Consider the following 14,965-nt stretch of genomic DNA (forward strand, 5'->3'; position numbering starts at 1 on the left):
GCACATTTCAAAACTGTACATTTTTACCTTGTTAATATATTATATGTTGTATGTATGTTGTATGTAGATCTGGAGTTGTAATGAAAGTAATTTCTCCCTGGGATTATTAAAGTATTTCTGATTCTGATTCTGATTAATGTTCAGGGTTTCCACCGACTTGGCATTGCACTGCTGTAACATTGGATGGACAGTCAAAAAGGAAAAAAAGGTTGAAAATTTGACCAGAGAAATCTCAGTTTTTATTCTACACATTTTTCTTCCTTGTCAAAACATGTCCTCTCCGGTAACCACAAGGCAACTCAACCATCATCAGAGTGAAGTGCAATGTCATTCCACTTCATTATTAATACTACTTGAATCACTAAAAACATATGAGAAGCAGGCAGAAATTCAGAGGTCCTGAACCAGGCTTAGTTAGTTACTAGTTCATTCCCAAATCAGCTTGAGGATCAGTGACAAACACTGAAGCGGTTCATTAGTCACGAGTTTAGTAAAAACTCAGTGTCACTTAAAAAGAAACATCTTTAAATGACTTCAGCACTGTAAATGTTGTTAAGTCTTATCAGACACTTTATGTCAGTTATTTATCGTCAGTACCACATCACACACGACCATGTGGCCATGCAGGTGATCACCTTCAAAATGTCATTTCGTCTAACCATCCAGCTGGCTCACATGCTTCATAAAAGGCTTCAGCTGAATGAGAAGAAAAGAGAAAAATGATCTGAAACACGGAGAACATTCTGACATAAATAACAACAAAGGAAAGCACAAACGTAGAAAATGTTTATGAACTAAATACTGACATTCACATTCATAATGAAGATGGTATTTGTATTTTGGCACCATTGTACATGTTACAGAATGAGTTTCATCTTGTTATACAGATGTATAAAATAAATGTTACACAAGTCAGTGTATCAAAACTTTTCTTTGGTATTATAACACACAAGATTTCCACCCTTTTTTACTGTACTGTAAACCAGACATTAAACTCAGTTTTAAAACTCAGTAATTCAGCATGAAATATTAGGTAGCCGATAACAAAACACAAACATCATATTGCATATCCAGCATATCATGCCGTAAACACTTAAAATAACAGCCGGTGCTTTTGCAAATATCACTTTCAAATATTTTATAAAGAAAAAACAAAATACTCTGAACCTCTAAAGTGCTTCATAAGCATCATTAGATAGTGTATCTGAATAGGAAGCAACTGTGTGTCTTCCAGTCAAAGAGGTTTGCAGTTGATCTTCCAACAACATGCTTTATGGCAAGAATGGCAAGCACATTCAAACACATCACAGCATGCTCACCAGCTTTTATTGTCTACAGTAAGTCTGTGAAAATATTATACACAGATATTTAAAAAATGAAGGGGTGGGGTATCTTATTTTGCCTTTATGGTTTTTCTGAGAGTCAACAGTAGATGGCAGCAAAGTAGAACTAAATACTGAGAAGGAAACCCACCAGACCACAGCATCAAAATAGATTATTTAGTGTTATCCATAAAAAAAAAAAAAACAATTTATGAAAGTAAACTGAATGGTCTGAGTATATAAAGATACTGATCAAATTGTTGACATGTGTGCAAAACACACATACCTGCATATATATAATAGAAAAACATAGCAGGAGCACATATGTATAGTCAAAAGAAAACCTGCCTGTTGTTTCAGCGTTAACATGAGATCTAAGGTGACAGTTTACTGCGACGTCCACAAGGCAGTTCTCAAAGATAAAGTGCATCAAGTTAGTCAGTCATGACCTGAGTTAAGCTATTTTAACTGCAGGATCCATTTTCCAAGACAGTTTGTAAAAGGTTGCATTCTACAGCAATGATGATTGGACATGTCAGCAGTCTCAAGTCTTTAATGATTGTAGCCTCTCTCATTTTATTCGCATTTTAATAACCTTAAATCTTATTTTAACCCCACAAGTTCTGGAAAGTTTCCACATCAAACCCACTGCAAAATTATTTGGTGCAACTTTTATTATCTGACAACTCCTGTAGTAAATTACTAAAAAGTTGCATGAGCAACCTACAGTGTCTCTTCTTTGGCTGGTGCACAAGAACATGCAACACACCAGGAGCAAATCTCTATCATTATAAAAGGCAAGTAAACATTAAAAAGGTGCCTGTTCTACAAATGATAATAAAACAAGAACAATCCAGCTAATGCGCCACTCAGCCACAGATTTAATGGCATTTGGAGTCAAATATTAACAGCTGGGGTCTGCTGAGCGTCTACCTGAGCCTGTGCCCTATATGCTCCTGCAGCCACAGCAGTACAGGCTGTATAGAGCTGGGCCCATCAGGCACAGCCTCTGTGTACATCTGCAGCAGTACCTCTTGTAAAACGAGCAGCAGGGGCAAGCTCATGCTCAGTAGCTCATACAAGGATGCATAGTCCTGGGCATTGTCCCTCAGGTGGCCGGCGAGGGCCTGTGCTGTACTACGCACACGGTGGGACAGGTACCATGGGGCGTTACACACAGCGCGAGTCACACTCAGGGGCCAACTCAGACGTTTCCTTATGAACGAGCTGAAGGTACCTGCTGAGGGTTGACTCTGTAGGTCTGTTGTGCTGCTGGACTCAGAGCTCTGTTCATCATCGGCACATCGCTCCTGAACTCTAGCTCCAAAACGATTCTAAGACAGAGAATGTCATGGATAGAGAAGTTAGATATTGTACTGTTAATATTGCTAGAATAAGATATTGTTAGAAATGCAAAGCACTCACTGAGCGTAGGGACAAATTCCTCCTTAGATTTGTCCCATTGTTGCGTTGATCAAAATGAAGTTTGCAGTACAATTTTCCTGTAAGATTACAGCAAAGGTCAGGACAAAGTAGCCACCTAAATACTAAACTTAGTTCTTTTTTTAGTGATATGTGGACAATAGCTGATATTTACCCTGTTCAGAGTCAAAGGCGTGTGCTCCCTGTCGCAGGGCAGAGCTGCAGGTAGAACAGCGAAAACACTCCCTGTGGAAGTAGAGCCCCTCGGTACAGACCCTCTCCACCATATAAACACGCCTCTCACATGAGTGACACTTGTCACCTGATGGGGGGAACGCCCTCCGAAATGAGCCGCCCTGGGAAACACAGTGATTGAGTTGTTGAGTGATGATGAAAATAAACTGGGAAACCATGACAGCAGATTAAGATGAGCCCTAATGTTAGACTTGTTATTTGTTAATAACTTTCTGTTCAATTACTCTTTCCCACTGCTTAAAGGTCCAGTGTGTAACATTTAGGAGGATCTATTGGCAGAAATGGGGTGTGTATAATCACCTTAGAATGAGCCATTTTTATCTACAGAGGCAGCGGGTCCACTTCTATGGAGTCTATTATGTTTAACCGCCATTTTTCTACAGTAGCCCTGAACAGACAAACCAAACACTGGCTGTAGATAGGGCCTCTTGTGTTTTGCGGCATTCGTAGTTTCTCAAACACACTTAGACTTGGAGGGTGAGCCGAGGGGGTTGCATAAGCATAAGCATAAGATCATTGAAACAACAGACACATACATTTAACATCTTTTGTAAAATAAACCAATATGCAAACTATTTGCTTAACAAAAAACAACATTATCAGAAAGAACAAGGCTATTATGGTTACAACTTTGCAACATGAAACTGAGAATGAAATTAAGTCACATTACTTTCTGCAAGACGTTTAAACTCAGTGTTCAGTGGAGGTGTCGGTATACTCAATCACAACAGAAGTGAGTAATACATGCAGGAATAGTGATAGTGACAAAATTGAGTGCAAGATAAGGAACACACAGCTGTATTAATGAATGTTTTCCACCCAGATCAAGGCTTTTCTGGTCAAAGTCACCTCCTGAATGTCTTATTGTTCAGAGATATCTTCTTGAGAGACAGGTTTGTATGAGGCCTATGTGTCTGGGGAGAGAGGGTTTTTTACTTTAAGCCTTAGACTCCTTTGCAATTGCTCACTAACATTCAGCCAAGAGGCAAACCGAAAGGAAAGCAAGTAAGATAATTATAGATCATCACAAGGTTATATGAATATACACACATTGTTCAGTGAGGACGTTTATTGTGATCTAAATAGTTACCCAATTGCTCTTCAGGAATCAAATAAGATCTGAGATTAAAAAAAAAAAAAAAAAGATGGATCATTTTGTGTAGCAGGAGTTGCTCTTTTACATTAAACTAGTGTAAGTCCTGCTATAACATCTGGCTGTGGAGTTGGAATAGGCTGTTTGGGTGGAGCAGAGAAACCCACAAAGTGCCACCACAAGAACACACACATCTCTTCTGTGAGGACTGCTGGTAATTAAAAGCACAAGGGGCAGAAACAGCAGTTAAAAGCAAAGCTCTCATGCAAAGCAGCAGTCATTCTGCATAAATCTGTCTATTATAATTAAGAAGACACATGAACCCAATGTGAATCTTGGGTTAAGCTGCTTGTTTTTTAAGGCAGTCCCTCTTTCTATCTGGAGGAAAGTGTGCTGCTTTTGGGATGCATACGATATGTTTAACCTTTACTACTGAAACAAACATAACATCATAAACATGAACTCTTCTTTTCAGTTTATTAAATACACCAAGAGAACAATAAGGTCCTGCAATAACTTCTAACCTCATTAAGTTTATAGTGGTTTTGTTTTTGTTTAATCTTTTAGAGAGACATGGTTTGAAACTGTATGTCATTGTGGTTTAACTCTCATTTTGTTACCCTGACAGGTGTAATATTTAGTCTGATGTAAATGGGTTAGACAAAATGTTAGATAGTATACCTAATAAACGGAGTGTATTTTAAATAATCTCTTCTCTAGAAAATAGAAAATATTTAATGCAGTGCCAAATATTGCCAATTTATAAATGAAAGATAAGCAGGCCAGCTGCAAAATGCTCTTTGTTCACCAGCTAGCCTCTCACTGTGGCTGTCTGCTGTTTGGTGCTGAGCAGGTAGTGTACGGTTGGATTTTACAGATTTTTCACTGAAAACAGTGGCCTGCTGAGGCTCAAAACGACACTATGAGAGCACCGAGAGTGAACCAAAACATTAAAGTTGCTGCCGGACAGCTAAACAATGAGCTGGCCTCCAGAGCAGACTCAGGTGATAATTATCTGCAGGTTTAATCACTACAAGGGATCCCTTTTTGTTGTTTTTACATTGACATTTGTTAAATCATTTTCTAATTCTAAAAATACTTTATATCTGCTTCTTACCTTCATAAAAAACAATCAAGTGCAAAAAAAAATCTATGTTGTGAGGGAGAAATTGGCTACATGCAACACTCGTGATCGAACATGGTGTGTTTCCACATGCAAATAAAGGCACTATAAGGGGCAGCTAGTGCAAAACACAAGGCCAAGGTGGGTTCACAAGCTTGAGATAGTCACCTTGAGGACAGCTGAGCTGTCTGCTGAGAACAACCCACAAAGGTGAACGGCTTTTTCCTTTATACTCTTTGTTTGAAACTCTCTAGCCTGTTGTGTCTGAGCTTTTTTCTGCAAGATGACAGGGGGCACAGGAATAAAAAAAAAGCCATCAGTCTCCTCAGTACAATGAGACACATTCTTCCACCAACAGATGTGGAGCTTTCTGTGTGTAGACATAATTAGGTAGACTAATAACCATTTAATACGCACTATACAGCTAAATGATGAAAGACCTTTCTGTTCCACTTTCCCAATAAGAAGCAGGCTTTGACAGCTAAGTGTGTATTGTCGGGAGGAGAACAATAATGTTGCTGTGTGGAACGAAGGCTTTCTTACTACATTAATTTCACACCCCACTTGATGTGGTTACTCATACTGTACTGAAACAGAAGACTCAGACAGCCACACACACCTGGCAGAGAAATCAGAGACAAGTACATTTGTTCAGCCAAGAAATATTGTATGTTAATAAATCCTACAGTGAAGTATTGAGTCTTTAAGGCTTAAATGAGTCAAAGTCTAATCTTAAAGCACATTAATTAAAAGGATAAATATAAAATTTAAGATTTAAATTTAAGATAGTTTAAAATAATGCTATGTGCAAAATTGGATTAAAGGTTCACCCTGTCAAAAGTTCAAAAATCTGCTGATTAGCACCTCTTAAGTCAACCGTTTATAGAACCTCCCTGCGTACTCTGGGAAGTCGCTGCATCCAGCTGTTGTTAGCCAAAATACGGTTATAGTACGCAACATTACCTAAAGCCACAAATTATCAGTTGTCATAATCGATTCAACAAATTACACAGATTGTGTTAATGAGTAGGTTTTTGGTAGGCATATATTTGACCTTTATAGAAAGCCAGGCTATCTGTTTCCCCCTGCTTCCAGTCTTTATGCTAAGCTAAGCTAATCAACTCCTGGCTCCAGCTCTGTACTTAACACACAGGTATCAATCTTCTCATCTAACTCTCAGCAAGAAAGCGAATAAGCGTAATTACCAAATTGTCCAAATATTATTTTAATGATACTGAAAATACTTTTAACCCACATCATACAGTATTATGCCAGTTAACTGCATTTTGTCAACTATAAAAAAGGTCTGGTTTTCAACACTTGAAAGCAACATGTAACATTTAACTCAGCTCCAATAAAAGCTCATTCATTTCTGTTCAAATTGCAGGTGCATCTGTAAAATCTCAGAAAAGAAGTCTCATAAGTCACCACAATGCCAAACAAACTGCACTGACAAGGAGGAACATTGGTCCAAATTTAAAACTAACCAACATGGACATAAAAGACACACTGCTGAGGTTGACCAGTAACAGTAAATTAACCCATCTGGCAATGTTTGCAATACTGATCTAGTTTAAAGTTATTTTGATTGATTGTTTCAATTATTTTGCCTGTATTTTAAGAAAACTTAAACCAGGTGAAACTGCATTTCAAACTAAAATACCTCACAAATCTTAATCTTTCAACACTAAATGACTTGATAAGGCGAACAATTTCTCAGTGCTGATCTGAGCCAACACAGGCAGACTTTTGGCATATTCTGAATAATCTAAATATATTATTTGCAGATGTAAGCCAGTGCCTGCAGCCTGGCCCTGGCCGACCTGTTCCACATGGAATCAGACTGGCCAATAATCATCCTGTGTGTCTGTCTCAGCATGTGCCAGGTCTGTAGGCCTGCTCTTGCCATTTTCGTCAGGCTGGATAAATTAGGGGCTGACTTCACCATCTGACTACACATTACACAAGCCTAAATGTATAATCAGTGCATAATATATAATTAACATTAACTCTGGGGCCTTTTTGGGGATCGGAACATGTAACAGTCACAGGGGTATAAAAAAAGGACAGAGAAGTAAACAGAAGAAAGAAGTTAAAGATATGAAGGAGGAGATAGTGATCACCTCAGAGACGTGTTCATCCACCTCCCTGAGGCGCTGGAGGACTCTTGACATGAACTGGATTGCTGAGTGGCAGGATGAAGGTGAAGCAGGGGTGTCTGGACTCTCGGGCTGAGGCTGGGGCTTCGTCTCAGCGTGCGTTTGATCAACGTGTCTGAGCTTCACTACAGAAAATGGATGCTGGGACTGAGGCTCCAGCTGGGGTTTGGGCAGTGTCTTTGGAGGCGGGCGGACTAAGTGTTCTGCTGCTTTTCTGATACTGATTTCAAACTGAAAGGGATAATATACAGTAGTGCACATGTGAGTTGTGATGTAACATATTTTTCACTTAGAGTCTGTTTGAAGAACCATACAGGTGGTTTTATATGTTTCAGCCCACACAAATACCTTAGAAGGCTGCCAACTGTTTTCAAAGAAAAGCGCAACTTTTTGAGGTGATAGTCATGCCAGCGCAGCATGAAACACAACTTGCATAGGTAATTCATTACCATTCTGTCTGCTTTATGTTTTGCCAAAGTTATGTTATCATCACATGGTAATGCAGCTGTGCGAGCAGCCAACAGCTACATTTAAATGAAAGAGACTGTTAAATTTACAATATTATATTCTTGACACATACATTTGCTTTTTGTTTGCTTCGTGGGTATGATTTTCCTGAAGCTTGCTTCACTAATACAATTGATTTGGACTACAGCGATTGCAAAGCGTTCTTTTTCATTCGTTTTTGTCCTGGTTTGTAAGATTAATGCCTCTCCAAAACCTTTACACAAGTTAATACTATATGGTTTTATTGATTAACCAAGACAATACTGTAGGTTTCACCTCTATAAGAAATACATTGGAAAAATGTACTCTGTGGAATCTATCTTTATAAGCCTGGTAATAAAGAAAAATCTAAATCTGTCTCTGAAAACTGGAAAATTGGAGTAAGGGTTCATTCACACTTGCATTTAAGATTAATAAAGGAATCATCACGATTGTTTGAATGTGCCAGCATCAATTCGGCCTATTTAATTTAATGTCAGTTTTATCTAAATTTAATGTGAATGCTTTTCAGTTCCACCTTTAACACAAACATGGATACTGTTGACCAAACATCAAAACAGCATTGACTCCAAAGGGGTAGTTATAACAAAAACTCTAAACTAGAAGAAAAGTTATATGCAAAAGTCTGCATAGTTTCTATGGTTTACAAGATTAAGTACATGTGTAACTGTGTATTTTTATTTATGTTTTATCTTTTGAGCTTTAAATCTAGTTTTATGCTAGTTTGATCTGGTTTCTAGTTACATGTAATTGAAATAACACATGAAGGAATCACATTCAGCCAGTTGTGGTGTGAAATTAGGGTCTAAATCAGTCTGGACTAAAGAATGTAAAACCAGCAGTATGGTCATTTAAGTATAGAACAAAAAGACAGAAAACTTTGTTTTAGGTAAATTGCATAATTTAAGCTTTGCACATGAGTGGTGTATGTGTTTGAGGTATATGTATATATATAGCATGTGCTTGTAAATGTCTGTGTGTTTGAGTGTTTCCATGTACATATATAACTATACATGTGTCTTGGGGCAGCATACAAACACCCCTCTATTTTATGTGAAGCTTTATAGACTGTCACTAGTTTTAAATGCATTTGGCTACTGTTTCTGTGTCTTAACTGGCGTCTGGCGGCTCCAGACTACCTGTATTTCAGGAGGAGGTTTAGGTGGGACTGGAGGCCTGAGTTTAACGCGCAGACTCCCAGTCAGGTCAAGAGTTTGCAGCGGGGAGGATCTCTCACAGTCAGACTGAGATTTTGAAGAAAGGTTAGAAAGACGGTTAATAAAAAGGCACAGAAATAGAAACGACTGAAAAGATTAAATGTTGGAAATAAAAGACAAGAGAAGGCTAGTATTAGAAAAAGGAAAATTTTCTTAGAATAAAACCGCAGACCACTGTCAGAGCTCCAGCTCACAACAAGGAAAATTTAAAACATATTTATGATCCATGAAAAGGAAGGCAAATAGTCATTCCTAACTATATGCAGGCTTGGAAAGATGTAAACAGTATTAAGTAAACAGATTGTATTCATACATGTATACTTACAGGCATAAACGAGTGGAAACCAAAGTCCTACTACAATAAAATCAAATCTCTGGTCTTGTATTGTTGTGTTTTTTACCTGTGTTTTCCGGACAGTGTAGCTGGGTGTGTTTTCAAACTTGGCCAGCAACTGAGTAGCCATTGAGCGCACTTTGTTTTCTTTGGGTTCCCGGCTCTCTCGTACTGTGGAGCCATTACTCGACAGATTGGTGGCCTAATGATAGACGGACAACAGACAAGATCCTACTATAACAACAGTGTTTTTGAAATAGTGATTATGTTTGACACAAGTACGCAGTTTAACAACAAACCTCTTCCAAATAACTGCAGAATTTCCGCCTCCTTTTGTAAATTGGATCTGTACCGTCTGACTTCTTTTCATCCTGAAGAGCACAAGGTAATAAAGACTGAATAACCAACAAAAGAGGAGGAGTTTCAAGCCAAAAACTGCTGAAAAGAATCTCATATGATTATTGAAATCTCATTTAACAATCCCATACTGCATGTATATAAATTAAATCCCACATGAACTGGAAATACAGATAATGTAAGTACATCAGATTTAAACATTTTAGTGTGAATTACCTTTGGTACCCGTTTCCTGGGCAGTGCAAGATTGAGCACATTATTATTACTTCTGACTTCTTTAGATGGATAATCTTCATTGTTTTCATCCAGTCCTCTGGAACCTGCAGTATAGCACATGACTGCATTAGAGTTTTTTCATTGTTTCCATAGTGCACAGCCATAAATGCCATGTGATATCAATGAATAATGACCATATAAATTACATAAATTATAAGACTAGTCTGGAAAAAAGAGAGTTACTGTATCTGTGTAGAGAAATGTTCCACTAAAAAATAAAGCATTTCTGAATCACTCAACTGCATGTCAGAGGAAGGATGGCTTTACATAAAACAACACAGTACAGGTAAGCATTAAATGCCCTTCAGTAGACACAGGCAGCTGTCTTCATGTTGTCAAAAATCTCAGACTATTGCAGTCCACGGCTCTCGCATGCATTCCTCTCGTGCCACTATACGTGACTGATAGGACTGCACAACACACACAGTTTTCAACAGGAAACCAAATGGCATTCAATACATTCTCTCTCACTGGAATTTCTGGGATTTTTTGTTGTTTTTGTTTGTAGATCATACATATTCTAGTCAAAAAAAAAATAAAAAAATAGTAGTAGTCTACAAAGTAGAGGACAAAAACAGTACATTAACAACAGGCATCAGTGCCTATAACTAATGAAACCCAGTCAAATTGATTCGAGCAGAGTATAATCAAGTCAAGTAGAGTCGAATAAAGTAAAGTAGAGTTGAGTTGTGTCTAGTAGAGAGGAGAGAGATGAGCAAGGTGGAGTACTGTGGATGATAGTAGAGTTTAGTTGAGTAGGATTAAGCCGAGTACTGTCGAGTCCAGTACAATACAGTAGAGTTGTGTCTTATACAGTAAAGTGGAGAAGAACAGAGTGAAGTAGAGGACAGCAGAGGGAAGTCGAGTAGAGTGAGGTCAGGTAGAGTCAAGCCCAGTAGAGCAAAGCAGAATACAGTGGAAAGGTGCTGAGCACAGTAGAGGACAGTAGAGTACCTGAGGCAGGTAGAGGTGTCCCACGGAAGAGCTCATAGTACTTGGACAAATAGGTGACCATCGTGGTCTTATCCAGCTCCTGATCCTCACTCAGCTCCTTCACAGACGTAAATGGTCGGATCCCAAATTCACGCTCACTAACGTCAAGAGCCAGCTGGAGGTTTGCAGCATGGTCTTCTTCATTTAATGAGTCAAAATCTCTGATGGGGGCAAAAAAATAATGATGGTTTGAGTAAAAAAGAAAGTCTTAAAAAAAGATTTAGGCTACAAATGTCATGGAAAAGCAGCTGGGGAAAATATATAGTTACTGTGTCAGGCTATAGTAGGCCTTCAGTTTATCGTAAGTCACAGTTTGAGATGATGTACCATTTAGATCTGATTCTGGTTTACATTTACCACTTATCACTTTAAAATGCATACTTTAGATTTCATCTAACATTTCACATTATTCCCAGTATCATAAGTGTTCAAGGAGCCCTGAATAATGAGACAGGAATGTAACAGTCACGTCTGTAACTGAGATTCTTAAAAGGATTATTTCCAGACTTTCAAGTCAGCTCAAGAGTGTAAGATAATACGCACACTGATATGAAAACAGTTAACGTAAGCACAATGGAATGACTTTACACAGCAACTTATCTTCATCAATTTTTAACCCTGTAGAGGAAGTGTCAGAAAATACAGAAGAAAATGGGAGCAAATTACTTCTAATGGGAGTAAAAAACTCAGCTGACGTCTTTACCTACACTGACGGTGTGCAGACAGCATCAGAAATAATGTAAAGAAGAGAGCAGTAACCTAGCAGCAGCACACACAAACTTTGGTGTTATTCTGTAAGTACAGAGGCCCACTCTTTCTTCCTTTCTTTCTTTTCTATGAACCTGCTCCCCTCTCTGCAGTCTGCTGACAGGCATGCATATGGAGGAGGGAAGAGGAAAAATGCCAGTGGTTCCTGGAAACTTACAGGACCACATAAAATCATAGTGGCATGTGGCGAGGTATGAAGGCAATAATTAAAGAGTGAGAGGATATAATTAGATTTGTAAATGTACTAATCTACAGTTGCACTAATCCCATTCTGTGTACGGTAGTCTAACCCTAAAAAGTGGAAACTACGTTAGATTGCTGTTTTTTTAAGTAGGACTTTTTCCTATAAGTGAGTACCAAAGCACATAAAGTCCTACATGAGCTGTTTTTCTCCATAACTCTGGATCAACAGATAGATAGGGCCATTATTTACAATTAAATACTACTCAATCCACAGTAATTTAGGCACTGGAACAACCAGTATTTATTTCAGCTGAGTTGATCACGTTTACACCCATGAATGTCCAGAGTCACATAATATATGCAGTAAAGCCTTTGAACGAATTATATAAAAAGGTACAAAAAGTATTTAGGCTACTGGTATGTAAACTTCTAGTGAATATACATTTAATGATTGACTAATGAATGACTGATTAATGAAAGATTATCATAGATGTATTGGTACAGGCACACACGTAGTTAACACAAAATCTGGTGATTTTGTTTTCTCTGGCATTTTAGATGCAAAGCCTCTATGAGCTGTAGGTGAAACAGACTCACTCACAGGATCACAATTAGCGATGTGTTTCCGATGACGCTTGAAATTCAGAATGATGAAAGCTTGTACTGTGCTAGGTACTGTTTACTCATTGTGTCATCTCAACATGTGTGAAATCTAGAATCAGCCAATTCACTCAAAAAAATCTATTTTGAGGTCACAGTGACCTTTGACCTCTGGATCAAAAGTGTCACCAATTCAGTGTCCAACCAACTGTGAAATATAGTCAATCGGTTGCTTAATCTCCCCTTCTCTTCCTAAGTTATGGTGTTGAATAATGGCCAAAAAAGTGTTCTCTAGGATATAATGATGTCACAGTGAAGTTAATCTTTGACCTTTATCCCATTAAACATGTGGAACATTTTGTCAATCAATTATCATTTGTGAGGGATAGCATTCACGAGAATGGGACGGACAGACGTACGGATGGACAATGGCCACAGTTATTTGCTGGCACTGAGGCATAAAAATGTGTGAAATGTACACAGCTGCACTCCTCTGTTTGCACCCTGTACTACCAGGTACCTTTATGTATAGGGCAGCTACGTATGAAGTCTTTTTCATATCTTTCAGCACACAAAGGGTCAAGTGTTTCACAGGTTGTAAGGAGGAGGTAGACAGAGCGCAGCAGAAAACACACATAGATCAAGGAGTCGCTCTCATGCCAAGCATATTTAACACACACACAAGAAACTGATTTTCTCACAACTAGTTGTTACAAAGCAGCTGCAGAATTCATTTAAGAAAAATAAAATAAACAGGTTTCTTCATGTGAATGTACGTGTGCATGGATTTAGATGGAAAGATACAATGCTGCAGGCTGGTACTGATATTGTTTGATGTGTGTTACGTACATCAGCTGGGGTTTGAACCTGTGGATAAGGGCACAGAGGGCGATGCCACTTTTCCAAGAAGACGTCAAGTCTGTGATAATCACATTCCTGTAGCCCTCCATCTGTTTCTGGCACCAGGTAAGAAGCCTCGTTGGTCTGATCTCTGACTCTACAAAAGAAATGGAAATCACATTTTTAGATAAAATGATGCAATTCCTCAAATAATTGATCACTTTTCACCACCAGAAGGTTTAGGCTGTAGAGGATAGGATGTTATATGCATCCATCAAGACATGGTGTGCCAGTAAATAAGATTGTGACAGAAGTGCTGTGAGTGGGTGCTAAGGTATGTACATATCTTTGCCATCTTTGTCTGAACATGTATTTTCTTGATGCCTTTGGCGAATGACTCAGGTTACTTCAGTTAAACATACAGCTCAGTTCAGCATGTAGAGCTTCTGTCTTTACTATCAGTTATACATATATATATAATCTGAACTCTGCATTGCTATGTTTAATTGTGACAAAGGAGGACGAATGTTTACTTTTTGCCAGTTACTAACTCATACTTAGAACAGGAAAATTACAGACCAAAGTGTTGTTCATACGACAATCCTATGAGTCAGAATACTACATATAATTGCATAATAGCAGCAGGCATGCTTTGAACTACAGATTGACTCTTAAAAACAAGACACAGGAATCTTCCATCTTCTGTTAAACTTGCCTCGTCTGCTGAGATTGACAGGCCGACGTATGGTGGCAGCGCGCTCCAGAGAGCAGGAATTCAGCTCTCCACTTATGTACAAGTGACGCACCTAAAACAGAAAGGAAAGGGAAAATGATTACAGTCAAGATGCTCAAGAAGTTGTGTGTTAAACATTGAGTCAATACCTAGAGACAGATGGTAAGAATCTGATATTGCCTTAGTGAGTGCTTCCTCTCACCTGGTGTGGCCTGACACAAGAAGAGTTGAGGTTGGGATATCGAGTCCCAGGGTCTATGGTGTACTGTTCAAAGTTTTTGGCAATGTTTTCAGGTGTAGTCTGAGGAAGTAGCCTGTAGATACTCTCCCTATAGAAACACATAGTGCAAGATATGTCACTTTAATGTGGTGGTGCTTATTCAGACTGTTAGAGTCTCACATAAATACAGACTTATATTTCTCAAACACAATGAATCTATGGTTGTGTGTACCTCTCTGCCAGTACTTCCAGAACTGTCCGACCCTGAGCCCAACTCTTTACCATCCAGGCTGTATCAAAGGCAGCCAGGAAGCCTCTGGCGCAACCCGTCCCCATAGGCCAGAAGGGCTGCACAGGAACACATAATAAATATATGAATGTGTGAATATAATGTGTCAGCATTCATGAGGACACCTCATTAACGAAATCGCTGTACAAATATTGTACACTAAATATTGGCATGATTTTTAAACTGTAAAGCAAAACATCACATGTGATCTAACATAGACAGACATTGTATAACGTACATACAGTGAGACGAGCCTTAGACTCAGAAGATAGGG

The 14,965-nt window shown here is 38.6% G+C and overlaps 1 protein-coding gene across 3 annotated transcripts in view; it reads right to left on the reverse strand.

Moving 5' to 3' along the window:
* Positions 1-14,965, reverse strand: part of mical2a (microtubule associated monooxygenase, calponin and LIM domain containing 2a) — a 44,792-nt gene that overhangs the window by 11,468 nt on the left and 18,359 nt on the right. For all 3 annotated transcript variants that reach the window (XM_035682294.1, XM_035682292.1, XM_035682295.1), the window contains exons 9-23: positions 14,635-14,750; positions 14,385-14,511; positions 14,165-14,255; positions 13,459-13,606; positions 11,020-11,219; positions 10,006-10,109; positions 9,732-9,803; positions 9,500-9,634; positions 9,021-9,125; positions 7,339-7,605; positions 5,384-5,491; positions 2,920-3,100; positions 2,748-2,824; positions 2,560-2,656; positions 636-696 (exon numbers count right to left, since the gene is read on the reverse strand). In XM_035682294.1, the coding sequence (XP_035538187.1) occupies positions 638-696; positions 2,560-2,656; positions 2,748-2,824; positions 2,920-3,100; positions 5,384-5,491; positions 7,339-7,605; positions 9,021-9,125; positions 9,500-9,634; positions 9,732-9,803; positions 10,006-10,109; positions 11,020-11,219; positions 13,459-13,606; positions 14,165-14,255; positions 14,385-14,511; positions 14,635-14,750 (1,887 nt within the window). In that variant the 3' untranslated portion in view covers positions 636-637. The remainder of the gene's footprint in view (positions 1-635; positions 697-2,559; positions 2,657-2,747; positions 2,825-2,919; positions 3,101-5,383; positions 5,492-7,338; positions 7,606-9,020; positions 9,126-9,499; positions 9,635-9,731; positions 9,804-10,005; positions 10,110-11,019; positions 11,220-13,458; positions 13,607-14,164; positions 14,256-14,384; positions 14,512-14,634; positions 14,751-14,965) is intronic.

Source organism: Morone saxatilis, unplaced genomic scaffold (assembly GCF_004916995.1).
Source record: "Morone saxatilis isolate NCDOM2014 unplaced genomic scaffold, NCSU_SB_2.0 Contig11, whole genome shotgun sequence".
Classification (NCBI taxonomy): domain Eukaryota; kingdom Metazoa; phylum Chordata; class Actinopteri; family Moronidae; genus Morone; species Morone saxatilis.